This window comes from Nyctereutes procyonoides, unplaced genomic scaffold, assembly GCF_905146905.1.
Source record: "Nyctereutes procyonoides isolate TBG_1078 unplaced genomic scaffold, NYPRO_anot_genome, whole genome shotgun sequence".
Taxonomy (NCBI): Eukaryota; Metazoa; Chordata; class Mammalia; order Carnivora; family Canidae; genus Nyctereutes; species Nyctereutes procyonoides.
In genome coordinates this window covers 34,575,775-34,603,169 of record NW_026575120.1, presented here as the reverse complement: position 1 = coordinate 34,603,169, position 27,395 = coordinate 34,575,775, and the positions used below count along the sequence as shown (strand labels likewise).

Below are 27,395 nucleotides of genomic sequence, written 5' to 3'. Positions count from 1 at the left end.
ACGTGTGAGTCTCTATTCACCTGCCTAGTGGACGAATGTCCGTGTTGCACCTGTTAGGCAAGGCTCCAGGAATCTGAAGATAGACATAGAGGCTGGTGAGCTAGAACATATACATAAATGGAGACTGGGAAAGGCTCTGGGTTTAAGGTTTGGACATTTTGGTCTTCTGGTTATACAGCAGATTACAGATAGGGCGAATATATATAGGATGGAGACTATGAATCTATTTCTCGGTACCTACACAACTTGATAGTATTATACTGGGGGTTCAGGGTGGGGTTCACACAAAAGATCAGGGAAAAAGCGGTCCCTCAGCGGAGAAAGAGAAAAGTCAGAACTGAAGCTGATGGCTTTCGAAATCGACTAAGGATTTTCTATGAACCCCCACTTTTATATTTAGAAATGACTATTTTGAACGCCTCAACCCTTGAGTGCACCCGGAGACTAATGGGAGGAAGTGGGAATAATAGGAATTGCCATTAAAATCATAAGAAAGCACGATTCAAGGAGAGAAACTTGTTCAGACACCGAATTTATCTCAGCAGTCTGCTCTCAGAAGGACCCAGGGGATTCATGATTTATGCAGGAGGTGTCGCCCAGGGGGTGTTGATAAAGATCCGTACCGCACGTGCCCGAGATACAGTGGTCGTACAGTTTAACCGTCTTCCCAAGGGAGAGGGTCCGGGACTGCCCAGGACTGCAGATTTCAGGCCAAAATCCATGACAGAGCAATGATCTATTCATGCCGCATTTTGCCCAAAGGAGGGGGGCTCCTTTCATTATTCATATGTCTAGCGCGACCTCCCCGCTCCTCACCCCAGGGGCAAGCAAGAGGCCATCCCCCAGGCTCTGTGGGGACTCGGTCACCTAAACGGACGGCCCCCCCCCCGCCCCCGGGAGGGTCCGCGGGAGGCCGCTGTGCAGCGGGTTCAAGGGCGCAGCTGGAGACACGGCGCCCCGAGGCCCGACGCCAGGGCCCGCAGCTGCGGGGGGCCGGGCCCAGCGCGGAGCGCAGCGGGGCAGCGGGGCCGCCTCTGCTGCTGCCTTCCCGGCCCAGCGCCAGCCTCGGCCGCGCTTCCCGGATGATGGGTCCCCGCGCCCAGGGGGTTGCAAAAAATAATGACGGCGCTTGCCAATTCCGGCGGCCCAGCTCCCCGACGGGCCCCGGGCGGGAGGGCGCCGCAGCCGGGCGCGGGCGGACGGGGCCAGGTGCGGGGGCGGCGCGGGGGGGGCGGGGGGCGGGGCGCGGGGGGGCGGCGGGCTCACACCTGCGCGCGCCCATGCACCTGGGCACGCGGCCGGGCGAGGCCCCGGGCGGCGGGCGGCGGGGCAGGTGCGGCCTGGGCCGGGCGCGGCGAGGGGAGTGCCCGCAGCCCGCCCCTGCGCCCGCCCCCCGCCGCCCGCGGCTCCTCCTCGCCTCGCCTCGCCTCGCCTCGCCATGGTGGAGCGGGGAGCCGCGGCGCCGCTGCTGCGCTGGGCCGAGGGCCCCGCCGTCTCCCCGCCGCGGGCCCCGGAGCTGCAGGCCGGAGGCCGGGGCTGCGGCGCGGGCGGGGGCGGCCGCGGGGCCGCGGGGCCGCGGGGGAGGCGGGGGCCCGGGGAGCCGGGCGCCTCCGAGGTGCTGCTGCAGCCCGGGCGCCTGGAGCCGGGCGACGTGGAGGAGGACCAGGTGGTGGCCGTGTTCGTGGTCACCTTCGATCCCCGCTCGGGTGAGGGCCGCTCCGGGGCGGGGGCGGAGGGGGAGGGCGCGCGCGGGAGAGGGTCGCCCCCGGGGCTTGGGGGGCGGCGGGGAGGGGCTCGCTGCGCGCGCACCTGCACCCCCAGCCCCGCCGCGGGGCCCCCGCGAGGACGCGGGGCTTTGTTCCCGGCGCCCCCCCCCCCCCCACCCGGGTCCCTGCGGAGCCGCAGCCCGCGCGCCCTCCCGCAGCCTCGTTCGCACTTGGCCGGCGCCGGGGAATCCTGTTTGCAGCCCCGGGCGCGCGGGCTTTTGTTTTGGGGCTTGGCTGAGCGGGTCCCCCCAGCCCCCTGGAGAGGAGGGACGCCCCCCCCCCCAGGTGAACGCTGCAAGGGATGGCACCGAGCTCCGGGGTCCCAGGGCCCCGCCCCGCGCGGTAACTTTGCGCGCCGCCAAGTTCGCTCCGACTCCGCCTCCGCCAGCGCTGTCCGGGGGGTTCGTGCGGGAGCCTCAGGGGGAGGTGGAGCTCGAGGCTGATGGAGGAGAGGCGGCCGCAGGGAGAGTCCTGATGGTTGCTTGGGAGGATTAAAGGGTCCCCGAAAACAATCTTCAGCTTAGCCGCCCAGGGAGGAAGGGTCCGAGCGAGCGCCAGAACTTCACGGCGGTTCAAAAGTGGGCGCCTGTGCGCGCGGGGCGAGCCTCGGGTGCTCGGTGCTCGCTAGGGGCCTGCAGCCAGAGCCGGCTGCCTGGGCTGCCCTGGCAGTGAAGGGGCAGGCCTGGTCGTCCTGGGTCGCGGCTTCTAGGAAGCCCAGGTGTTTCTCTCTGAGCCTGACACCCCGGCCGAGCCCCGGAGTGTGGAGTGCCTGCCCGTCAGTGAAGGGAGAGACCCGCTTCCTCCTGGTCCTCCCTGGATGGGTTCTGGTGGACCCCAAGGGTTGCCACTTGGTGGGAGGAGAAGGGGTTGGACTCTTCAAGCGGCAGGCGGTCCAAGTGTCCAGGCCGGTGACCTACCCAGGGCCAGGGATTATAAAGCAGCAAGACACGGAAGGAAACCAGTGCCAACAGGTGGAGGGACTAGGCCCTTCTGACTCCTGTGTGTCCCTTGGCCTTCAAACTTTTTCTTTGGCTGTGTGTCCAACCCAGTGTTGGAAGGTCATTTTACATCACAGTGCTCTCGCGTGTGTCACTGGCAGAAGTGTCACGAGATAGTACTAACCCCGTCCACACGTGGTGTGCACTGGTATTTTCTCTTTCTCTGACACGTTGGTTGACTCGCGCGGTTGGGACTCCCAGATGGAGTCTGTGGATCCAATTGGATACCGCTCTTTGGGCCAAACTGGTCGATCCTTATCGCTAGACAAAAGCAGAAACTTTGTAACTTAGGCCCTATACCCCATCACCTACAGGCATAAGAGATGCTGGCATGAGCCATTCTGGGAAAGGCTGAAGGACAGAAGAAACAGCAAGGGGACGTTAACAGGGTCTGGTTCTGCAGGGCTAGCTCGGACAGTAGAGGGTAGGGAGAGGAAGGGGGAAAGGAGATCCTACACGAACCACAGATGGAGTTGATAAACCTGGAGAGCACGTCAGTCCCAGCTGCGACCATCATTTGGCCGGGTGTGTGTGTGTGTAGACGGAACAGTTTTCAAATTAAGCTTAGTGTGGACAGAAGGGATTGTAAGTGATACCCGGACACCGTGCAGGTCTTTACTCTCAATGGTGTTTCATGTAATCGTGGTCCTAACTGGAGCGTCGTTTCCACCCAGTTTTCTCCGTGAGCAAAACAGACCAAGGCTGAGTGAGTGATTTGGAAATACTAAGCAGCCAATGACACTTGACTCTAAGTCCCGTCTTTCTAGTGTACTGCGTTGCCTGAACCTCTGTCCCCCAACTTTTTATCATTACTGTACCCAGGGAGTGGAGAGGACGGGGAGGAGAATGTGTTTCACTTTGGTTGGTGGTTTTGGTTATGGGTGTTTTTGTTTTTTGTTTTTTTTTTTTTTTAAACTGTTCCCTGCCCATTAACTTACCTCTCTCTTGTCATTTATCACAGTCCAAGATGGCACTTTGTGTCATGTTAAAAACAAACAAACAAAAAAACCTCTGATAGTATCTCTAGAAAGTGATAATGCTATGGTCCATCTCCTAACGTGGAAGTTGGAATGAATGCTCCTGAGATTTTGGATCTTCCAAGGGTAGCAGAGCTCCTGTGGTGTCCCCTTGTGTGACAGGCGAGGAAGTCATCATCTGGCAACGTGAGAGGCCGGTCCTCAGTTGCCTGGTGAGCTGGAGACCTCTCGGGACTGGGCCAGGTCTCCTGGTTTGAGTTCAGTATCCTCCTGACTCTGCTATGGAGGCAGATCATGTGTTACTATTTAATCCAGCTTTGCCAAGAGGGGCCGGGTAGCTCAGTTGGTTAGAGCCTAGTGCCCGTGACCTTGTCCACCAAGACTTTGGCCCTTCCTTAGTCTCGGATACCACAAACAGTAGAGCGCAGACTGGCTCCTTTACAAAAATCAGAACATATCACAGATCTTCTCAGGTGGCAGATAGTCTAGACTTTTCTTTCTCTTGTTTACCTCTTTCTTCCTCTCCACTTTCCTGTTTCTTCCACCTGCATCATTTCCTTCCCTAGGAGCTCCCTCCCCTTCTTCCTCCTCCCCAGACCTACCCAGTCGTTTACTGCCAGGCCCACAGCGGTTTCATTCAGCTTCCCACCCCATCTGAGGAACTGTGGGCACCTGTGCACACAGGAGGGCGAGAGAGACGTAGGAAAAGAGGGTCCCCAGCTGCGGTGCATCAGGGGGCATGAGGAGTCCGTATGGAGAGAGGGGATGTAAGAGAGGGTAGGGGCAGCCCGGGTGGCCCAGCCCGCCTTCAGCCCAGGGCATGATCCTGGAGACCGGGGATCGAGTCCCCGTCAGGCTCCCTGCATAGAGCCTGTTTCTCCCTCTGCCTGTGTCTCTGGGTCTCTCACAAATAAATAAAATCTTAAAAAAAAAAAAAAGGTAGAAGGGAGGAGTGGGTCCTTGTCAGGGTGTGGGCAGGTGTGCGCACAGGTGGATACACCTCTGGCAGGAGAAGGCTCTGCGATTCGCAGACTGGTGTCTGGCAGGGAACGTGTCCTTTTCTGCTTCTGGAGACAAGTTTTCGGTTGGGCATCTATAGGAAGAATCGGAGAAGAGGGGAGAGGTGTGAAGAATGGGATTTGCTTTGGATTCACGGCTTGAAGAGTGTGCTGGTCAGATCCACAAATGACGTGCGGACTAGGGACTTGGGGTTCAAGTGGAGCAGAGGCTCTGTCCTCGTGCAGTCTCTCCCTGGAGCAGGGAGCCCCTAGAGTGGCGGTGCTGGCCATCTGGGCTACAAAGCTGCTATTGAAACCAGGCCCAGATGCTAACTCTGAAGGCCAGGTGGGAGAGGTTGGCAGCCAGAATCTTGTTTTTTCATTGTGTTCAGCCCATGAGTCAAGCCCCGGTTTTTAATTTTTAATTTTGTTGAATTTCTAGTAAAATTTTCCTACTTTTTTCTGCCTGCTTGTGTGTGGGCCTGCGGCGAGGAGGCTTTGGACCCGGTGTCTGACGCCAGTGAATCACTGGACTGTTTCTTTTATAAGAGATTCACTTTAAAATGCTGTGTCCACCCCCTCACCGAGTTATTTCGTGGGGACTTGGGGGGAATTCCTATCCATTGTGTGTTTGTCCTGGAGGGTTGAGGGGAGGAGGGCTGAGTTTTTTTTTTTTTTAAGATTTTGTTTATTTATTTATAATGAGACACACAGAGAGAGGCAGAGACCTAGGTGGAGGGCCTAGGTGGAGGGAGAAGCAGGCTCCCTGCAGGGAGCCCGATGCGGGACTCGATCCCAGGACCCCATGATCATGACCTGAGCTGAAGGCAGACTCTCAACCACTGAGCCACCCAGGCGTCCCAGAGCTGAGGTTTTGAAAAATAAGCTCTTTTTCTATTGTTCTTCCTATTGTTCTTGATGAGATGAATTACTGCCTCTTCCTCCCTCAACTAGCCACGGCCCAAATTGCCCCTGAACACCTGTTTCATTTCCTCTGCATGCTCCTCAGTTTGTATCAGGTGAGCGTGTTTGAGATCACACTAACCTTAACCTCCACGCAGTCTCCATAAAGTCCACACGACACCAGCATTTTCTTTTACGCGGTGGAGACGAGGCGGGCACAGCGGGATTCGGGCTGGGGGCGGTGTCCTGGTCGCAGCTCGGAGCACTGACTCTGACTCGTGCAAGTAGTAAATGGCTCCAGCCCTGGCTTGGGGGAATGAGAATGGAAGATCTGGAACATCATTTTGAGATGCAAAGAGCAGTCCTAAGGATGGGCAGCTCCAAGGGCAAAGAGAGGGTGGCCTCATCGGTCAGCCAGGAGGTCCTCAGAATGATGGCCTGGGGGCCACATCCTCCCTCGGAAGGTCCCTTGGAAGGTCCCTCAGCAGCGGCGGTTGAGGGGGGGGGGCACGAGTGCGGTTAATTTCATTAATCCCACGTGGGCAGAGTCTTCCCTGGGTGCTGGGGATTCACCTGCTTGCGGCTTCCAGGGAGAAGCCAGTTTGGGGCCACCTGCTGTGGGTTCCCTTCCTTCTCCTAAAAGGCCAGCGAGTGAGGCAGGGGTGGGAGGCACGCCCACAGTTACGGGGTGGTTACGGGGTGCCCGCTGTGGGGGAGCTGGCCTCTGATCCTTCATGCCCCGCTCATCACTGTACCGGTGAGCACAGCGGATGCCCTGCAGTCACCTGCACCGGCCCAGGGGCGAGCCAGGTCCCGGGGCCTGCCCTCCCTCCGCACACGGCTGCCCAGGGTGACATGACACAGGGCCCGGGAAATGGAAGGGTTCCTCCTCCTAGAATTAATGCGCTGGAATTCAGCCTTGGACTGGCCTGGGGCGGACTTGAAATCCCCAGGATTCATTGCTTCCTGCCTCAGGTGTCTTCATACTGACGCTTCCTTGGCTGTGCACATGCTCTCATCCCAGGTGGTTTATTTTTAATTTTTTTTAAAGATTTTATTTATTTATTCATGAGACAGAGAGAGGCAGAGACACAGGCAGAGGGAGGAGCAGGCTCCATGCAGGGAGCCCGATGCGGGACTCAATCCCGGGTCTCCAGGGTCACGGCCTGGGCCGAAGGCAGATGCTCAACCACTGAGCCACCCGGGCTGCCCTCATCCCCGGTGGTTTAAAAACTTTTCCAGAACCATTTACAACCAAGAGTCAGTAGAGGCTGTTTCCTTCTCTGGTGTTCGGAGTCTGAACCAAATAATCTTTTGAGGTTTCTCCCTCCTGTGGCATCTGGTGGCTCCCTAAGCAGATGAGGGAATGTGGTGCTGGGACTATAAGTGTTCCCGGATTCTCGCCTTCCTTCTGGAGACAGGATTCCTTCTTACTTCCCGACTGGAATTAGCAGATGTATATGCTGCTAGAAAGAAGCTGATGCCTGGTAAGAAAAAAAAAAAAAAAAGAATCAAGGAATCTGTTGGGGGAGAGCAAAGGGGCGCAAAGTTCCACTCTTGAGGTCAGAAGGAGCTGTAACAGGATTGTCCTGATGCGAAGCCCTCGAGGAGATTTTTTTTTTAATTTAAATTCAACTTAATTAACATAGTATGTTATTAGTTTCAGAGGTAGAATTTAGTGATTCATCAGTGGCATGTGACACCCGCTGCTGATTCCATCACGTGCCCTCCTTCCTGCCCATCACCCTGTCACCGCAGCTCCCCCCACCCCCCCAGCAGCCCCCAGCTTGTTTCCCAGAGTTAGGAGCCTCTCACGGTTTGCCTCCCTCCCTGTTTTCATCTTCTTTTTCCTTCCCTTCCCCTGTGTTCAAGAGGAAATTCTTGATTGGGAACCACCCAACGGGAGTGGGGAGGAGGAGGAGGAAGGAAAGTCACGTATTTCCCCTTAGAGATTATTTTGGTTGGGATCCTTGTTCTGTCTACTTGGACTATTTCGAGATGAACTTTCTAAGAGGCAGCAGCAGTTAGCACTGGTGTCTGTTCTCCCGGAGAAGTGCGGGTTGCCGAGGCCACCTCACGGGGAAGCAGCAAAGGAGGCAGAGGCCGTCCTGGTTGTCGTTCACAGGATGGAGGGTGACTCACCTGGGGCCGGAGCTCCCCAAACACCAGCCCTGGGAGGCCCTGGCATGTACGCAGCTGCCAGGCTGACCTTCAGAACGGCAGGTGGCAGGTGCACACCGTCTGTCCATCCACAGCCAGGCTCGGCCTTGCCCTCTGGCTTCCCCTGGGTGGCTGAGCCACCGGCCCAGGAAGCTGGGAGCCCCCGTTCCTTTCAACAGGGACATGTTTGCCTTTGCAGGAGCCCAGCCCCTGGCACTTGCTGCCAAGTCATGTTCTGCCAATATTTATTGACCGGCTGGTTGGATGTCCCTAACGCAGATGGCCACCTGTGGCCCTTCCCTCTAAGTTGTCTTTGAAGCTGGAGGCGAGGTGGGCCCATGGGTGGCCGAGGCCGGAGGCAGGAGAGAGAGGGGGAGAGGCCCTTGTCCGTCCAAAATCAAAGGGTCAAGAAAATGACCACGTACATGATAAAAATAAAAAATTTGACCATGAATCAAGCCCTGGAACAGATGAAGACAAAAGTGGATGAGTGAGTTGTGTAAACTCATTTCCATTCTGTCTCAAATTTTAACTTTTAGAGACTTGCTGATGAATCTCCTTTATGTTGTTTTCCTCTTTTCATTGTTTCTGGGTTTTATGTTTCTTTTTTTAAAAAAAATATTTTATTGATTTATTCATGAGAGAGAGAGAGAGAGAGAGAGAGAGGCAGAAACACAGGCAGAGGGAGAAGCAGGCTCCACGCAGGGAGCCCGACGTGGGACTCGATCCCGAGTCTCCAGAATCAAGCCCTGGGCTGAAGGTGGCGCTGAGCCACGTGGGCTGACCCCACCCCCACCCCCGCTTTTTTTAATGTGGACTTAATTGAGTTGATCTTTTGATAATCTGCAACCTGGGTAATTTGTACTGCTAAAGTTTTAATAAACTTGAAATGAGAAAAAAACCAAAAAAACAAAAAACCCTCTTTCTCTGGTTACCCCGCAGACGAGCCTTCTGTTGAATCCGTCGGGGCCCCAGCTTCCTGGCGCAGTTCCTACGGGGCAGTGAGGGTATTTGGGAGGCTAGAGGGCTTGCAGTGGGGAGACCGGGCCTGGGGTGGCTAGCATTCAGTGAGGGTTTTCTCTGGCATTTAATTACTCGCCGCAATGATTTCATTTTTGCAGAATCGCTTTCCTTGAAGCCTCTACAGGTTTTATATGTAAACTGGTTTCTAATTTTTTTCATTTTTATTTTATTTGAAGATTTTATGTATTCATAGGAGACCCAGAGAGGCAGAGACACAGGCAGAGGGAGAAGCAGGCTCCTCGCGGGGAGCCTGATGTGGGATTCGATCCCGTGACCCCAGGATCACGACCTGAGCTGAAGGCTGATGCTCAGCCACTGAGCAGCCCAGGCATTTCCAGTTTTTGTGAATAGTGTAATATTTCTGTTAAGCATGACCTTTAGCCAACGATGCCTCTTTATTACCCTATTTATTGCACACTGCCTCAATTACATTTTGCTTTTGCAGAGTCCTTTCTGCTTACCTTATGTTTTTCCACATCGCCTTTATTTACATTATGTTCCCCAGTTTGTATGTTGACATTTTTTTAAGACCTCAGAAAAGTTGGAGGAATAGTATAGTGCAAACTTAGTCTGCCCCCATTTCTTGGACATTTTGCCATATTTGCTTTATCTTTAACCGTATCCTTAACCTGCATTCCTAAAAATCACTGGGCTGTGAAAGACTTGGAGTAAAAAGTCACAAGGTTTATGGAGAAGATGGGGTCAGGGCATAGCACTCAGAAGCTGTCAGTGACTTGTTTAAGCAAAGATGGGAACCGAATATACGAATGGTAGGACGATTTTACATACGGTAATGAATTAAGAGAGACATAAATACTCAAAGTGTGGCATCTCACCTTAAGAAAGAGCTGACTTTGCATCGGAAGGTGGATGTCGGAAGTGTGGAGCTTGTGATTTATGGTGAAGTGGAAGGAGGGCTATGTGACATTGGATGGACAGTGGTGGCCCTAGCAGTGACAGGCACAGCTTTTTTTTTTTCTTTTTTTTTTTAAAGATTTTTATTTTATTTATTCATGAGAGACACAGAGCGAGAGAGAGGCAGAGACGCAGGCAAAGGGAGAAGCAGACCCCATGCAGGGAGCCCGACGTGGGACTCCATCCTGGGTGTCCAGGATCATACCCCAGGCCAAAGGCGGCGCCAGACCGCTGGGCCAGCTTCTAACCCAGTGAACGAAGGTAACGCACGGGTGTTTGAGTTCTAGCGGGGACTGCATTCCGTGCATTTCTGTTGGCTCATTCCTGCTCTGGTGCAGTTTTCAGCATTCAAGTTGCTACCCTTGTGACCAAAATTGTCTATCAGCAAACAGGAAATCCCCTACGATCAGATTGTTCCTTAATCGTATCAAATGCTTTGGAACAAAATCAGCCCACATTCTAGCTGAACTGACTATCGACTGGTGTGCTGCTCTTTTTCTGCCGAACTATTGGACAATAAGTTCCAGACGTCATATCATTACATTTCTGAATACCTCATTTTAAATCTAAGAATAAGGGGATCCCTCGGTGGCTCCGCGGTTTGGCGCCTGCCTTTGGCCCAGGGCGTGATCCTGGAGTCCTGGGATCGAATCCTGCATGGGGCTCCCTGCATGGAGCCTGCTTGTCCCTCTGCCTGTGTCTCTGCCTCTCCCTCTCTCTCTCTCTCTCTATGTCTATCACAAAAAAAAAAAAAAAAAAAAAACAAAACCTTTAAATCTAAGAATAAGGCCATTTTCCTACATAACCACCATATCATTATCAATCCTAGGGTAACTAACCAAGGTCAATTCATCCATTTATTCTTAATTAATAAATTTAGCTTTTTTTTTTAGACCAGTTTCAGGTTTACAGAAAAACTGAGCAGAAAGCCCAGAGCGTTCCCATCTACCACCTTCCCACCCAGTTTCCCTGTAGTATTAACATCTAGCATTCGCGTGGCTTATTTGTTACAACTGACGAACCGATACTGATAAATTGGCTGAAGCCCATGGTCTGCATCAGGGTTACTCTCTGTGTTGTACCTTCTGTGGGTTTGAAAAATGCACAGTGTTATGTGTCCACAGTAATGGTATCCTACAGAAACAGTTTTACTGCCCCGAAAATTCACGGTGCTCTACTTACTCATCTGTCCTTAGCCACTGATCTATTTGCTATCTAATTTGTTGTTTTCGGGATCCCTGGATGGCGCAGCGGTTTAGCGCCTGCCTTTGGCCCAGGGCGTGATCCCGGAGACCAGGGATCGAATCCCACATCGGGCTCCCGGTGCATGGAGCCTGCTTCTCCCTCTGCCTGTGTCTCTGCCTCTCTCTCTCTCTCTCTCTCTGTGACTATCATAAATAAATAAAAATTAAAAAAAATAGTTCTTTAAAAAAAAAATAATTTGTTGTTTTCCAGAGTGTCGCAGAACTGGAGTTACACAGTACGTAGCCTTTTCAGACCGGCCTCTTTCACTTAGCAGTATGTGTTTAAGTTTCTTTCCTTCGTGTTTTTGTGGCTTGATAGCTCATTTCTGAGTAGGATTTTATTGTCTGGATGTTGCACAGTCTGTTTTTCCATTTACCTGTTGGAGGATACCTTGGTTGCTTCCAGTTTGGGGCAATTACAAATAAAGCTGCTCTAAACATTCATGTGCAGGCTTTTGTGTGGACGTGAGCTTTCGCTCATTGGATAAATATGAAGGAACAGGAGTGCCTGATTGTGTGGTAAGAATATGTTTAGTTGAGGGATCCCTGGGTGGCGCAGCGGTTTAGCGCCTGCCTTTGGCCCAGGGTGCGATCCTGGAGACCCAGGATCGAATCCCACGTTAGGCTCCCGGTGCATGGAGCCTGCTTCTCCCTCTGCCTGTGTCTCTGCCTCTCTCTCTGTCTCTCTGTGACTATCGTAAATAAATAAAAATTAAAAAAAATATGTTTAGTTGAGATCCCTGGGTGGCTCAGTGGTTGAGCATCTGCCTTTGGCCTAGGGCGTGATCCTGGAGACCCGGGATCGAGTCCCACATCGGGCTCCCTGCATGGAGCCTGCTTCTCCCTCTGCCTGTGTCTCTGCCTCTCTCTCCCTCCTCTCTGTCTCTCATGAATAAATAAATAAAATCTTACAAAACTAAACATATTCTTTTTTTTTTTTTTATTTATGATAGTCACAGAGAGAGAGAGAGAGAGAGAGAGGCGCAGAGACACAGGCAGAGGGAGAAGCAGGCTCCATGCACCGGGAGCCTGACGTGGGACTCGATCCTGGGTCTTCAGGATCGTGCCCTGGGCCAAAGGCAGGCGCCAAACCGCTGCGCCACCCAGGGATCCCTTTTTTTTTCTTTTTTTTAAGAACCTGCCAAACTGTCCTCCAAAGTGGTGATACCATTTTGTATTCCCACCAGCAGTGAATGAGATTTCCCATGGCTGCACATCCTTGTTAGCATTTGGTGTTTTCCGTGTTTTGGATTTTGACTATTCTCATAGGTGTGTAGTAGAATCTTGTTGTTTTGATTTGGAATTCCCTGATGATATGACATTTTGAGCATGTTTTTCAAATGCTCATTTGCCATCTGGATAGCTTCTTTGGTGTGATGACTGTTCCAATCTTTTGTCCATTTTTAATTTTTATTTATTTTTAAAGATTTTGTTACTCGTGAGACACAGAGTGAGGCAGAGACATAGAGGGAGAAGCAGGCTCCTGTGGGGAGCCAAATGTGGGACTCAATCCTGGGACACCGGATCACGACCTGAGGCTAAGGCAGACGCTCAACCACTGAGCCACCCAGGCATTGCTATGTTTATTTTTATATATATGTATTTCATATATATAAATATGTATATATGTATTCATGTATTTTTTTTTAATATAATCCCTACCCCCAGTATGGGATTTGAACTCACAACCCAGAGATCAGGAGTCACATGCTCTACCAACTGGACCAGCCAGGTGCCCCTATGTGTGTGTGTATATATGTATGTGTATATATTTTTTAAGATTTGGTTTTTGTCCATTTTTTAAATTGGGTGTTTATATTAATGTTGGTCTTAGAAGTTCTTTATATATTTGTGTGTATTTTGGATTTAAGCCTTTATCACATACTTTTTACAAATATTTTCTTTGAGTCTATGGCTTGTCTTTGTTCTCTTAATAATGTCTTCCACAGATCAGAAGTTTTTAATTTTAATGAAGTGCAATGTATGAGTTTTTTTCTTCATGGATTGTGCTCCTGATGTTGTATCTAAAAACTCATTGCTGAGGGTCACCTAGATTTTCTCCTATGTTACCTTCCAGAAGTTTTATAATTTTGTATTTGGCAATTAGGTATACTATTCATATTGAATTACTTTTTGTGAAAGATGTAAGGCTGTGTCTAGATTCATTTTTTTTTCTTTTTTTTTTCTTTTTTTGCCTGTGGACATCCATTGTTGAAAAGATTATCCTTTCTCCATTGTATTGCCTTTGCTCCTTTGGCAAAGATCAGCTGACTGTATTTGCATGGGTCTATTTCTGGGCTCTGTATTCTGTTGATCTGTTTAATTTTGTCTAATCACTGTCTTGATTACTGTGGTTTTTATAGTTAAGTCTTGGAATTGGGTAGTCTCACTCCAACTTTTTTTCAGTTTGTGTTGACTCTTTGGGGCCTTTGCCTTTCCATATAGACTTTAGAATTAATTTTTCAATATCCACAAATAACTTGGGATTTTGATTGAGATTGCACTGGATCTACAGCATAAAGAAATGTGAAGTTCCCCATGCTCAGATTGTTCTCTAATGTTTCAGTCTTGTTGACACTAATTCAGCAAGCATTCCGTCGGAACTGACTATATACAGAGATTTTTTTTCCTGAGCCATTTGAAAGTAATTGCATCATCATGTCTGATGACACTTTACTGCTAAATTCATGAGTATAAACCTCCTAAGAAAAAGGACATTTTATTTTAAAGATTTTATTTATTCATGAGAGACACACAGAGAGGGGCAGAGACGCAGGCAGAGGGAGAAGCAGGCTCCCTGTGGGGAGCCTGATGCGGGACTCAATCCCAGGACACCAGGGTCAACCTCAGCCAAAGGGAGTCGCTCAGCCACTGAACCACCCAGGTGTCCCACAAAATACATTTTCTTTTTTTTTTTTTAATTTTTATTTATGATAGTTACAGAGAGAGAGAGAGGCAGAGACACAGGCAGAGGGAGAAGCAGGCTCCATGCACCGGGAGCCCGATGTGGGATTAGATCCCGGGACTCCAGGATCGTGCCCTGGGCCAAAGGCAGGCGCCAAACCGCTGCGCCACCCAGGGATCCCACAAAATACATTTTCTTACATTACCACAATATCATTACCCCTAGAGTAATTAACGTTAATTCATCAATTAGTTTTCTTTAAGAAATTCCAGTCTGCAATAAAGGTGTTTTTCTTTCTTTTATTACTCTTTAATACCCCTCCTGTCCTGTGCTAAGCAGTGTGCTGTGTTGGGATATGAGACAAAGTTTTTATGGAGTCCCTGCAGAGATAGACATCTTAGACCGTGACTGTATAGACTGGGGTGGGGACCACAGAGCTTCACTTACTTTGCTTGAGTTCAAGGGGTGTGTAAGCAGAGGTGTCCTTCCTGTGACATAAAGAGGACTATTCCGGGGATCCCTGCGTGGCGCAGTGGTTTGGCGCCTGCCTTTGGCCCAGGGCGCGATCCTGGAGACCCGGGATCGAATCCCACATCGGGCTTCCGGTGCATGGAGCCTGCTTCTCCCTCTGCCTGTGTCTCTGCCTCCTCTCTCTCTCTCTCTGTGACTATCATAAATAAATAAAAATTAAAAAAAATTTAAAAAAAAAAAAAGAGGACTATTCCCAGAGCTGTGTTTGGAGCTTTTGCTCATTCCATGATCTGCTAGCCTGACCCCAATGGAACTTTCCCCTAAGGGACTTGCATCCATCTCGAAGTTAATCATGTCACTACCAGGATGTCATTCCTTCCATCTCAGTCTTTCAGTTTCTGTACAGTGAGGATTGGACAGGGGCACAAGGGAGCAAGGATAACGGCTTTGAGAACCAGGCTGAGGAATGGGGGCTTGATTCTATAGGTCAGTGGTATTAAGTAACACACGGATTTGGCCGGGAATACCAGGGACCCAAATGAACAGTGGCTTCATCAAGATAGGGGTTTGTTTCTCTTTCCTGCAACAGGAGATAGCTGGTGTAGGGCTGGGATGCTGGCTCAGATCCATGGGGTCATCCAGGGACCTAGATTCGTGACAGCTGTCACCACATCCACATTCCAGGCAGCAGGATGGAGGAAGGGGCAGCGTTCTCTTCCCTGTAAGGTGCTCCTTGGCAACTCCACACCTCTCTCTGTCTGCATCCCACTGGCCAGAATGGACTCGTGAACACACCTATATGCAAGAAGATGCTGAGAAACATAGTTGTCAGTTGGAGGGCTACATGCCAGGCTAAATATAGGATATTCTAGCCCCTATAAGAAAGGAAGAGTGGACACTGAGGTTAACTTGCAGCTCCTTGTATACTAGCATATTTGAAAAAAAAAAAAAAACTTCCATAAAACTAGTCCGTTAAGATACTTCTTAAAAATAAGTCTATTGGCCCAGAAAATTTGGAAACATTGAGGTCTCATAGACATTCACAATGCAGAGTAATATCCTAAAGCCTCTGCGAAGTTCTGCATTAAAGTGTGTCTGTCCTTTAACCTGAGATAATGTGGCCAAAGTCCATTTTAAAAATTTATTTTTCGCAGAAGCCCTATTACCGTAAGCTTTGGGAAACACTGCCTTGGGAATTGTTAAAGATTTCTTAGTCTGTAGTGATGTAGACATTTTTGCAGGAGTTCTGCTCCCAGGCATGTTGTCAACAGAAATGTGTGCATGTTGTGTCAAAAATTAATCAAAGGAACAGAACCACTAGGAGATGTCTGAAGGGATTTATTGCAAGAATTCAGTCTCACACAGTTGGGGGAGCTGGGTAGACGGTCTGTGTGAGGCTGCTGTCCTGCTGCCTGATGATGGAGCTGGAACTCTGTTGGGCGGGCAGTGATGGAAGAGGAGAGTATGGTTGGGAAGACGGAGAGAAGCTGGGACACTTAAGAATGTACCGAAACCCGGTCAGGCTGCCTCTGACTTTAATGACGCGGGTGTCCTGATGAAGCCGATGCCCTTCGTTACGGAACTAAACACACACCTGGCTTAGGAGTCCGAGAAGCTGAAAGAGGATCCCAGGGAGACTGGGTCCAGCATTCACAGGCCTGGCTGCCACCACCTGGCCCCCGATCGAGGTGACCTGCAGATGAGCAACAATGCACATGAGCTGCCCAATGCTGCTTTTTTTTTTTTTAAGATTTTATTTATTTATTCATGAGAGACACAGGCAGAGGGAGAAGCAGGCTCCCTGTGGGGAGCCCGATGTGGGACTCGATCCCGGGACCCCAAGATCACCCCCTGAACTGAAGTCAGATGCTCAACCACTGAGCCACCAGGTGCCCCCGTACCAGCCTTCTGATGGGAATGCAGGTACCTGCGGCTTCCCTCCCACGTTCCCCATCTCACCTCATAAGAGGAAGGGAGTTCTGAGCACCGGGGTTCGGCCCAGCCGGGTTCAAGCATTACGGAGCCACCACACACATCCACCAGATGACAGGTGTAGGGATTTTTCCAGCTGGTCTAGTGGCAATAGCTTCAAATTGGAAATAAGCTAAATGTGCATCATCAGTTCAACCACTGCTGTGTTACATGCACAGGATGGAAGTAGTACAGGGACAGACTATTGCTCTGTGTGTCAACATGAATGAGGGGCGGCCCGGGTGGCTCAGCGGTTGGGTGTCTGCCTTTGGCCCAGGGCGTGATCCTGGAGACCCGGGATCGAGTCCCACGTCGGGCTCCCTGCATGGAGCCTGCTTCTCCCTCTGCCTGTGTCTCTGCCTCTCTCTCTCTGTCTCTCCGAGTCTCATAAATAAATAGAGTCTTTAAAATTAAAAAAAAAAAAAACAAGCCACGAGTGAATCTTACCAAATCATGGAGTTAAAGGAGACCCACAAGAATGCAAACCATGATCGCGTCCGCGTAAATTTCAAAACAGCCAAGCTAGGTTTGCGGTGTGACAGGTGGCGACAGCAGCCGCCAGGGACAGAGGGTTAGCGAGGGCACCTGCTGTCCTGCGCCTTGGTCTGGGTGCTGGTGACCCAGCTCTGTGTAAAACTCCCTGAGCTGGGCCGTTTGGGATTCGTGTGCTCTTCTGTACTTCGCTTTCAGTGACAAAGTGTAGGGAAATTAAAGTTTTAAGGAGTTACAGAGCCGTCCCGGACCGGCCGGGTTGGAGGGAAGAAGCGAAGTTCAAGCTCTTTGAACCCGGTGCGAAGTGGCAGAGGGGAGAGGAGGTGACTTCGGTGAGCGGAGGCCGGGGCCCACCTGCGGGGCATCGCTGCTCCGTCCCCTCGCGCCCTCCTAGGCCGGCCACCTGCTGCCGTGGTGCGGGGTTAGGGCTGTGTACGCGGAGGCGCAAGGGCGCAGGAGCTCGCCGGCGACTCACCCATGTGGCATGAGGTGGGGACCATGATCCTGCATGTCTGGGGGGGGCCCTGGCACCCTTTTCAGTCCCCTGGGGAGCCTGATGCGCTCCGCAGGCAGAAGGGCCCCTGAACTCTGGAGACAGGAACTCCGGATGGTAAGGGGGAAAGATGGGAATCCCTTTATCCCCAAGTTCACCCCCATTTCAAAGTACAGTGTGCCCCCTCTTGTCTTTTTTTTTTTTAAGATTTTATTTATTTATTAATGAGAGACACAGGCAGAGGGAGAAGCAGGCTCCATGCAGGGAGCCCAATGTGGGACTCCATCCCGGGACCCCAGGGTCACGCCGTGAGCTGAAGGCAGGCACCAAACCATTCAGCCACCCAGGGATCCGCCCCCCCTTGTCTTTAACCAGGCCACACACAGCATCGTTCTAGCCTGTTTTATAAAATACTATTCCAGGGGTGCCCGAGTGGCTTGGTTGGTTAAGCATCTGCCTTTGGCTCAGGTCATGATGCCGGGGTCCTGGGATCGAGCCCCAGGTCAGGCTCCCTGCTCAGTGGTGAGCCTGCTTCTCCCTCTCCCCCTGCTGCCCCCCCCGCTTGTGCTTGCTTTTTCTCTCTCTCTCTGTCAAATACATAAAAACTCTATAAGAAAAGAAAAGGTGAAAATACTAATTCCCCTTCCCATGCTTTTTTGTTTTAGTTCATTGTTAGTCAGATTCATGATTCCTCTCTTGAAAGCAAACTATTTGAAAGCTCTCAGGCTGTGAACACGGGACTGGGTGACCCTCTGGGATGGGTGCCGTGTTTGGAGACTGGATCGTGTGTCGGGAGACTGGATACGCAACCTCTCTGACGCCCCGAGCAATGATCCGCAAGTGCTGTTGGCTGGATTACTGATGGCATTTCTCAGGCCTAGGAAAGTCCTGTAATTAAACCCCACAATCCTTCCCACCCCTGTCTACCCTCACAGGGCCACCGCCCACTCCTGGGCAGACCATCCCAAGGCCTGCTGCTTCCGCTGTCCCCAGTCCCCCAAATCTTCCCACCCTTCTCTGCCTTGGGAAGGGGCATTTCATGCATTTCTTTCCCACCTGGCCGAGGCCCATCAGTGAGGAACATTGAGACCCGTGCCAGGTGCTCAGAGCAGGAGGGAAGTACTAGAGCATTTGTCTTCAGGAAATTCGTATCTTGTGCCGGATCCCAGGGAATTTATTTATTTATTTTTTTAAAGATTTTATTTATTTATTCATGAGAGACATAGAGAGAGGCAGAGACACAGGCAGAGGGAGAAGTAGGCTCCATGCAGGGAGCCCGACGTGGGACTTGATCCTGGTTCTCCAGGGTCAGGCCCTGGGCTGAAGGTGATGCTAAACCGCTGTGACACCAGGGCTGCCCCAGGGAATTTATTTTTAATTATTTTTTTCCCTTCATTGAAATTAGGTAGTAAGTAGCTGGGAGCGTGATCTCAGGGGGTTAGGGAAAGGAAATGGGGAAAAGAGGGTAAAAGTGAGTCCGCCTCCTCACTTACTGAATCGCCCTCATCTTACAATCAGGAAACCAAGACTCTCAAGAGGTTGTACCAAAGGTCACACGGCTCATGGCAAAGCCAAGCCTTGAAGCCAAGTCTAACCCGGCCCGAGTGCGTGTGTACATGCCACACCATCGGCCCCCAGGTGACTGGTCTGGCTTCCTGCTGGAAGTCCAGGCCAGGACCCTCGGCTCCTGCCGGGCACCAGCTCCGCTGGCTGGGGGTGACTAAGCAAGTTTCCTTAATGTCTCATCGTTTCCTCATATGTAAAAATGAGAGAAAGTCGAAAATGTGATGATTACATAACTCTCCCTTGAATTGTTTGCTGTACATGAGTAAACTGTACGGTCTGTGAGTTGTAGCTCAGTAAAGCTGTTAGAAAAGATAAAGGTGAAATCTCACATGTAGCTTAGTATTTTTATTTTGAAATATTTTGAATTATGCAAGAAAATGGTAGGGAATATTCCATACCGTTTTGTCAAGTGTCTGGGTCACACTGTTACTGTGCCTCTCTCTGATTCCCTCGGTCTGATGGATGCTCATCACTGTTTCATTCTAAAATCCATGTTCTCCTCTATCATGGCTTTTATCCCCTGGAACTATGACCATTTGGTCTCCTTGTTTATATCTGGACTTTAATCTCTTTGAGGTCAGGAGCTATGTCTTACTTGACTTTGTAGCTCCAACATCCAGCTCAGTAGGAAGATCATCATTATTTTTTTTAATTTTTTAAAATTATTTTTTAAGATTTTTTTAAAAAAATTATTTATTCATGAGAGACACAGAGAGAGAGAGAGAGAGAGGCAAAGACACAGGCAGAGGGAGAAGCAGGCTCCATGCAGGGAGCCTGACATGGGACACGATCTTGGGTCTCTAGGATCACACCCTGGGCCGAAGGTGGTGCTAAATCGCTGAGCCACCCAGGGATCCCCTCATTTTTTTTTTTAAGACTTTATTTATTTGTTCATGAGAGATGCAGAGACATAGGCAGAGGGAGAAGCAGGCTCCCTGTGGGGAGCTTGAGGCGGGACCTGATCCCAGGATCCTGGGATCAGGACCTGAGCTGAAGGCAGATGCTCAACCACGGAGCCACCCAGGTGCCCTGAGCACAGTAGTTAATGCTGACTGAATGACTGAATGAGCTCCAAAGTTCTGGAAGCAAAGAATGGATGGCTGAACTTTGGATGTGGGCCTCACCTAGGGAGAGAGGAGAAAAAATTCGGGAAGGAAACAGCTACCTAGATCAGAGAAGTAGGAAACGAACCAAGATAGTATTCCATCATGGGAATCAAGGAAAAAGAAGAAGAAACTTTTGAGGAATTCTCAACTGCTGCAAAAAGGTCAATGAAAATGTGAATCAAAAATAAAAGGAGTTTGGGGTTTGCCAGAGTCGGTAGCTGTAGGAGGACAAGATGGACCGTGATCTCAGGGGGGTCAGGGAAAGGAAATGGAGAAAAGAGGGTAAAAACACACCCTTGGGAGTGAGGCTGTGAAAGGAAGGAGGTTTGGAAATGACTTCACAGAATGGACCCACCAGAGACCATATCCTTGCTGGACAGGAGACTGCTCAGCTCAAGGCAGAGCTGGAAGGCTCCTTGAAGGCTCGTCTCCTGGCCCTGCAGAGTGACTGGGGAAGAGTGCCGGCGGGTGGCTGGTGGATGAGATGACCCACCGGAGCGTCTTGGTGGCCAGGTCAACAGCGCGTTTATCGGGTAGCCATAGACCCTCAGCTCTTGGACAAGGGCCTCTTCTCTGAATGACTTTGTTTCTTTTGACTTGTATCCCCCCTTTCCCACAGGGAACATGGTGGAGTGGTGCTTACCTCAGGATATTGACCTTGAAGGTGTTGAGTTCAAGTCTATGGCCAGTGGGTCCCATAAAATTCAGTCCGACTTCATGTAAGTACCGCAGGACGCCCCCCGTCGGTTCCCTTTCCTCGCCCATCCTTTCCCCGGAGCGCGAGGGCTCATCAGGGAGGCTCCCGAAGCTGTGTGGAGATGCCCCAAAGATAGATGTGTGGTTTCGTGTTTGTATCCGTTTTCTCCCGAGGAGGCCCCCAGCTTTTGTTTGGTTCTTAGTGGGTGTCATGATTCCACCCCCCCCCCCAAATTAAGAACTATCAGAGGTTCTGTCCCTTTTAAGAAAATACTAGACCTCACTAGAGGTCTGGCTTTATTGGAAGAGTGGACTTTCAGTTCAGTTTGGGTTGGCTTAAGACTTCTACGTGCCGAACCCAAAATCCCGGCTTTAAGTAAGGCCGGTGTACAGTCCCATGTCACTAAGATCCGGGTGAGGAGGAGCCAGCGGTGAGAACGTCAAGGTAACGGAGCAGGAGGTTGCTTGAACTTCTGGGCCGCAGCTGTGACAGGTGTGAGAAAGGGGAGGGAAAAAGAGGGACAGCCCTGGTCCTCCGCCCTAGTGAGAGTATCGGAGACTCAGGAAGTGGGGGAAAGAATCAACGTGGCTCATGCTAATAAGACAGTACCATCCAGAAGGCCTCGAGTCGAGGCTTGTTTTGGTTTGAGTCACGTCATGTTGCAGGAGAGAAGGGATCTGTCCATGGTCATGGGCAGTGGAGCAGCAGGCTTGCCAGAGGCCAAGTCCTGGCTCTTGGTGGATGACCCTTGGTGCTTTCCAGCATCTTCTGGCGCCTCGGTCGTCCCGTCTGGGGGGGGGGGGGTGTGTGGCTTGACCAGTGTTCCCTGGGGGTCTAAAAAAAATTCATCTTCAGGCTGAGCTTCCTCATGTTAGAGCCCTGGACAAGGTTACTTGTTTTCCTCTGCATCTCAAATTAAGAAACAAAGCCAAACAATTTCTCTCTCTCGGATGGTGAGCCACACCATGCACTTGGATCTTTCTAGCTACTTCCGAAAGGGGCCTTTCTTTGGCCTGGCCTGCTTCGCCAACATGCCTGTGGAGAGCGAGCTGGAGCGCGGGGCACGTATGAAGTCCGTGGGCATCCTGTCGCCATCCTACACCCTGCTCTACCGCTACATGCACTTCTTGGAGAACCAGGTTCGGTACGTGGCTTGCATACGTGTGGGGGGAGGCTACAGGGACTGGCCAGCTGCTGTGTGCGTGCGTGTGTGTGTGTGTGTGTGTGTGTGTAGGGCCCTCAGTGATGAAGGCTGTTGCCAACACATGCCCTGCCACGCACATCCATGGTCACACCTCCGGTGTTTCAGCCAAAGTCCTGCTTTGGAAGAATCCCGAAGATTCTTCAGGCTGCAGGGAGAGCGGGGTGGATTTGCCTTCCGTGTTTGCTCCTGGTGTCATCAGTTTTGTTGAATTACATGATCTGTTGACCATTACGTGATCTTTGTTTACCTGAAGCCACAGTAAATACCTCCTCGCCCCACGTAGGCAAACAGACTCTGAACTCCTCTTAAGCCTAACCCTGTATTACTTGGGGTGGTTATTCCTGCTTGTGGTAATAGGAAGGGGAATTTTTTTAACGGAAGCAGCAAAACTAGGCATGGTTTTCTAAATTTTTTCATCACTCTAATTTCATTTCAGATTTTTTTTTTAAGATTTTATTTTTATTTATTCATGAGAGACACACACAGAGAGAGGCAGAGACACAGGCAGAGGGAGAAGCAGGCCCCATGCAGGGAACCCGACGTGGGACTGGATCCTGGGTCTGCAGGATCACGCCCTGGGCCAAAGGCGGTGCTAAACCGCTGAGCCACCCGGGCTGCCCTCATTTCAGATTTTGAGAGAGAAATCTATCCCTGATCCCTGAAGCATTATTAAAATTTTAGCACATTTGCTTCTTTTCTGGTATACATGTGTATATAAAAAAATAAATACTTGGTATCATTCTCTGCATATGTTTCTATACCCTATAGCTTTAAAATTTAATTTATATATATTTTTATATAATTTTTAATATATTTTTATATCTTCTTGATCATCTTTGAAAGTACATGAAATTTGTTTTTTATGAGAAAAAAAGCTTTTAAAATGTATATAAAAGTACAAATGGATTTTAAAAAAAAAAAAATCTTCCCGAATTTTAACACCAAGATATCCATTGTTAATATTCAGTGAATGCCATTCTAAAATAGAAATGGTTTTACAAAAATCAGATTAACACTTTACGAGGATTTAATTTTATCATATAGCAGGCTAGTTTGAAATACATTGAATTTAATCTTCCTTATGGATCAGAGGGAAAGAATAATGAAACCGAAGGAATTGTCAAACTTCAAGTAAATGGTTTTGTTTGGTTGGTTTTTTTGTTTTGTTTTGTTTTTACAAAGAGGTACATTATTTCTTGAAATATTCCTTCAAAGTTAAGGAAAAAGATTATGAAAACCACAAAGATAGAGTTTCATTTATTTATTTTTATTTATTTTTTTTATTGGAGAGTTTCATTTTTATTTTCATCGATAAATAACATTTTCTCAGCATAAGCATCACTGGTGGGCTTAAATGTTTCCGTTGTGAACAGTCTGTCCTCTAAAACCCCCCAGCTCCTCCACCCTAGTTCACATCTCAGTTCTTATATATTGTGGATTTATTCTATGTTTATTTCTATAATCCTGTTTCCCACCATTCTTCAGTCTTGATTCTGGCCAGGGTGTGGCTGTGACTTGCCGTGTTGCCCAGCCCCTGATCGGATTTGTTTCTTGGCTGGTTGGGTTTTGCCATCAAGCGCTTTATTCTTTTCCCTGTGAAAGTTTCGTGGGACCTGCCTTCTCTGAGGTCTTGTGCATTTAATCCCTTTCCTCTGGGTGGGTAGAAGGTTCTGGAATCTTTCCTTCTTCCTCTCAAGATGCTGTAAGTATTGCTGTGCTATCTTCTGATACTGGTTGTCTGGGGAAGTCTCTGATGTCTAGATCCCTGTAGATTCTTTATCCGTGAAGTTTCTGAACTTTCTTTCCAGGGATCGTTTGTCCCTTTTGATCTAGAGATACGTCTTTTGTTTTTAATTTCAGGAACCTTTCCACATGTAAAAAAAATACTCAACTTTTCCATTCCATTTTTCTCCCCTCCTTTTATGCACTGGTTATGCATGTGTTTTCTCTGCCTCATCCTATTTATCATTTTGATGATTATTTTAATAACTCTGTAATGTTAGAGTCGTCCCATAAATTTTCCTAATTGGTCCCGATGGTTGAGCACTTACATGCTGCTTCTTCTTCTTTTTTTTTTTTTTTAATTGCTCCTTTACATTTTGGAACTGTGGTGAACCCCTTCATGTAGATCTCTTTTTCTGTTTTTGAAATATTTCCTCAGTGATGGGTCTCCGAAGTAATATTATAGAGTTTAAGAAAAAAAAAATTGGGGGGAGCCTGACACTTCTCAAAAAATTACTATCCCTTTTGAAAAAACTAGTTTTCCCAAGCAGATGATATTTTCTTGTGGCTCAAATGTTAACAATTTTAAGGTGGTATTCTATTAGTTAGAGTCCTACCTAACTGGCAGTAACAGAGGCCCCAAAATACAATGGTTCAAAGGAAACAGAAGATTCTTTCTCATGTAATGGTCTGGTGGTGGCAGGTGCCTGCTGTTCCCTATGAGTGTTTAGGGACCCTCACTTGTTCTCTTGGATCAATCTACCATACCCTAAGAGTGATGCTTGTGTTCTAAGATATTCTCCAGTGTTCAGAGCTGTTCACCACTGTTTACATCTAGCCCAGAGGGAGGAGAGAAAGCCTGTGAAATTGCGTCATCACTTCTCGTATGCTATTGTCAAGTTCTCCATCACAAAGACACACCTAACAGCCAAGGAGACTGGAGGATGGAGGAGGTGGTCTCTAGGTCAGCGACCTGTGCTCAGTTGAAAAATATGGTGGTTCTGTTGCAAACAGGAAAAAGGGACAGATGGATTTGGGGGCAAAATTAGCAGCCCCAGCGTCAAATTGCCCCTCTCACTAGTCAGATATCTATGTGCACTTTTCCTCTTCCTCCCACATGTAAAGGACATCCCGCTCACCCCAAGAGAAACCTCGTAGAGGCCCATCCATTTAATGCTTCTAGTCTAAAATCCAGGATTTCCGGGTAACACAAGGTCCTTTCATCAGATCAACACATGGTTCTTCGTATCCTAAAATCCTACAAAACAATAGACAAATCCATTCACTGTGCACCTTCCAAACGCAATATAAACGGCAGAGTAAGTGGGGGTGCCTGGGGAGCACAGTTGGTTAGGCATCCGACTCTTGGTTTCTTTTTTTTATTTTTTAATTTTTTCGACTCTTGGTTTCTGCTCCGGTTGTGATCTCAAGGTCGTGAGATCGAGCCCCGAGTCAGGCTCTGCGCTCAGCATGGAGTCTGCTTGGGACTCTCTCCTTCTCCCGCTGCCTTTTTCTCCTGTTCCTGCTCACATGGGCGTGTGCACTCTCTCTCAAATCTTTTTTTTTTTTTTTTTTTAAAAAAAGGTGGAGTAAGAACCACAGTACAAACTCCTGTTTGGAAAAGAGGAAGGGTGAGAAACCCAAACAGCCATTAGTCTCTAATGATGATGAAATTCTGTTGAGCAGGGACTGCGGAGGCTTCTTGTCCTGGCAGAACAGTGTGTTCCTTATTGAAAGCGTGGTTCTATTATTGACAGTCCCCTTGCCCGTTCTCCTTCACCGCTCCTGACTTTGCCCTCGAGAAGGTTCTTTGTCCCTTTTCCATCATAACCACTTCCAAAGCAGACGTCGGAGAACATGATCTCTTTTTAAAAAAGGATTTTATTTATTTATTCATGAGAGACACAGGCAGAGGGAGAAGCCTGCAGGGAGCCCGATGTGGGGCTCCATCCCAGGACCCCGGGATCATGCCCTGAGCCAAAGGCAGACGCTCAACCGCTGAGCCACCCAGGCATCCCCAAAACATGATCTTCTTGAGGCTGCATCGCTGGAGAACACATTTCCTGCTGGTGTAGGTTTGGGGGTGTAGTGGTTTCTTTAAGGGTTGAGAAGTCATAGACTTTTATAGACCAGGCACGTGACAATATAGATCCCTCTAAAACTAACTAGGCTTCTGGTCTGTTTGCTTCCAATCGGTTCCAGTTCCACTGCCAAAGATTTCTTTGGGGTCTTAGTTTTTAAATCAGTGGATTACAGAATAGTTACTGGTGTCTGTTCTTGGCCTGTCTTTTCCTCATTTTAATGGCAGCTGCCTCAAGGCTGTGCCCTAAATCTGATCTTTGCAAATACGTGACTCCCCTCTTAACTGGAGAGTTTCATAGAAGCTTTGAAAGAAATTCTTATCTCCTGCTTTTGGGGTACAAAAGCAGTTGACTTTTCCAGGCCCATGGGATCCCAAAACCACTGGAGTCTCAATTAAATTACATTGCAGAACTCAGAACACGCTGCCCTAGGCTGCATTTCCTTCCATTTCAGCTTGCGGACTGGCCAGTTTTTCCCCATTTTCATCCTTTTCTGGTAGGATGTCATTGAAAATAAGCAGTCAACATTCTACTTTTATGTGCCCCCCCTGAAGTTACAAGTTCAGGTGACACGGACCTATCTTCCAAGGTACTGAAGTTCTAGCAAGTGTTTGCAGAAGTGTAACAAGGGCTACCAACCTTCGGGTCTGCAACGCCTCTTCTCTCACCACTGTCTCTTGCCAGCTGCTAAGCCAAAGGCCACAGTGTCTTGTCTTTTTTTTCTTTTTAAGATTTTATTTATTCATGAGAGACACAGGGAAAGAGGCAGAGTCATAGGCAGAGGGAGAAGCAGGGATCATGACCTGAGCCAAAGGCAGATGCTCAACTACTGAGCCACCCAGGCGTCCCCACAGTGTCTTTTCTGATACGCATAACTCATTTCTCTGCACCATCTTCTGCTTTGGCTGTACAGGCTAAGTTGCTACAACAAAGAAACTCAAGATATAGTGACTCAGAGGAGTCACAGTCACTGGAGAAGCAGTCCAGTGCTGTAGATGCCTCTGTTCTGCTGGGTCATCCTGGGGCCCGAGTCTTGTACGCTCCTATCTCCTAGAGTATTGTCCTCATCCGCATGGTAGAACGGACTCACCATTACCAGGTCATCTTCCGACCTGCAGGAAGAGGAAAAACACAGGAACACCCCAGGTTAAACACATCACTTCTACTTACATGCCATTGGCCAGTTCTTTGTCACTAGCCATGCCAAGCAGCAAGGTCTGGCAGTTGTGGTCCTTAACTAGGGGACTGTGTGATGAGAAACAATCAGAAAGTTCTGCTACTCAGGGGAGAAGAGAGTGGCAGTCTCTACCACTGGCATAAAATGAAAAGTCTAGGGGCACCTGGGTGGCTTAGTTGGTTAAGCGTCTGCCTTAGGCTCAGATCGTGATCCTGGGGCCCTGGGATCGAGCCCCAAGGCGGGTTCCCTGTTCGGTGGGCAGGCTGCTTCTGCCTCTCTCTCTGCCCCTCCCCCTGCTCATGCTCTCTCTCCTGCTCTCTCAAATAAAACCTTAAAAAAAAAAAAAAAGACTTCATTCAGTTCCTATATCCATCCAGTACTCCCAGTAATTACCATTAATTTCCCATCTATCTTTCCAAAATGTGTGTATGGAAACACAAATGTATATTCTTATTCCCCCCTTTTCATGTATCAGATTATACATGTCATTTTTTACACCTTGCTTTTTTCAACGGACTATGTATCT

General features: G+C 49.4%; 1 protein-coding gene across 2 annotated transcripts in view; it reads left to right on the top strand.

Moving 5' to 3' along the window:
- Nucleotides 1-1,438: 1,438 nt before the first annotated feature.
- The window catches only part of DENND11 (DENN domain containing 11), a 47,086-nt gene continuing 21,129 nt past the window's right edge, over nucleotides 1,439-27,395 (top strand). Inside the window, exons 1-3 of one of the 2 annotated variants that reach the window (XM_055335357.1) lie at nucleotides 1,439-1,706; nucleotides 20,608-20,707; nucleotides 21,671-21,829. In XM_055335357.1, the coding sequence (XP_055191332.1) occupies nucleotides 1,439-1,706; nucleotides 20,608-20,707; nucleotides 21,671-21,829 (527 nt within the window). Of the gene's footprint in view, nucleotides 1,707-6,747; nucleotides 7,130-20,607; nucleotides 20,708-21,670; nucleotides 21,830-27,395 lie in introns of those variants that run through there. The other variant, XM_055335358.1, reaches the window with a different exon arrangement.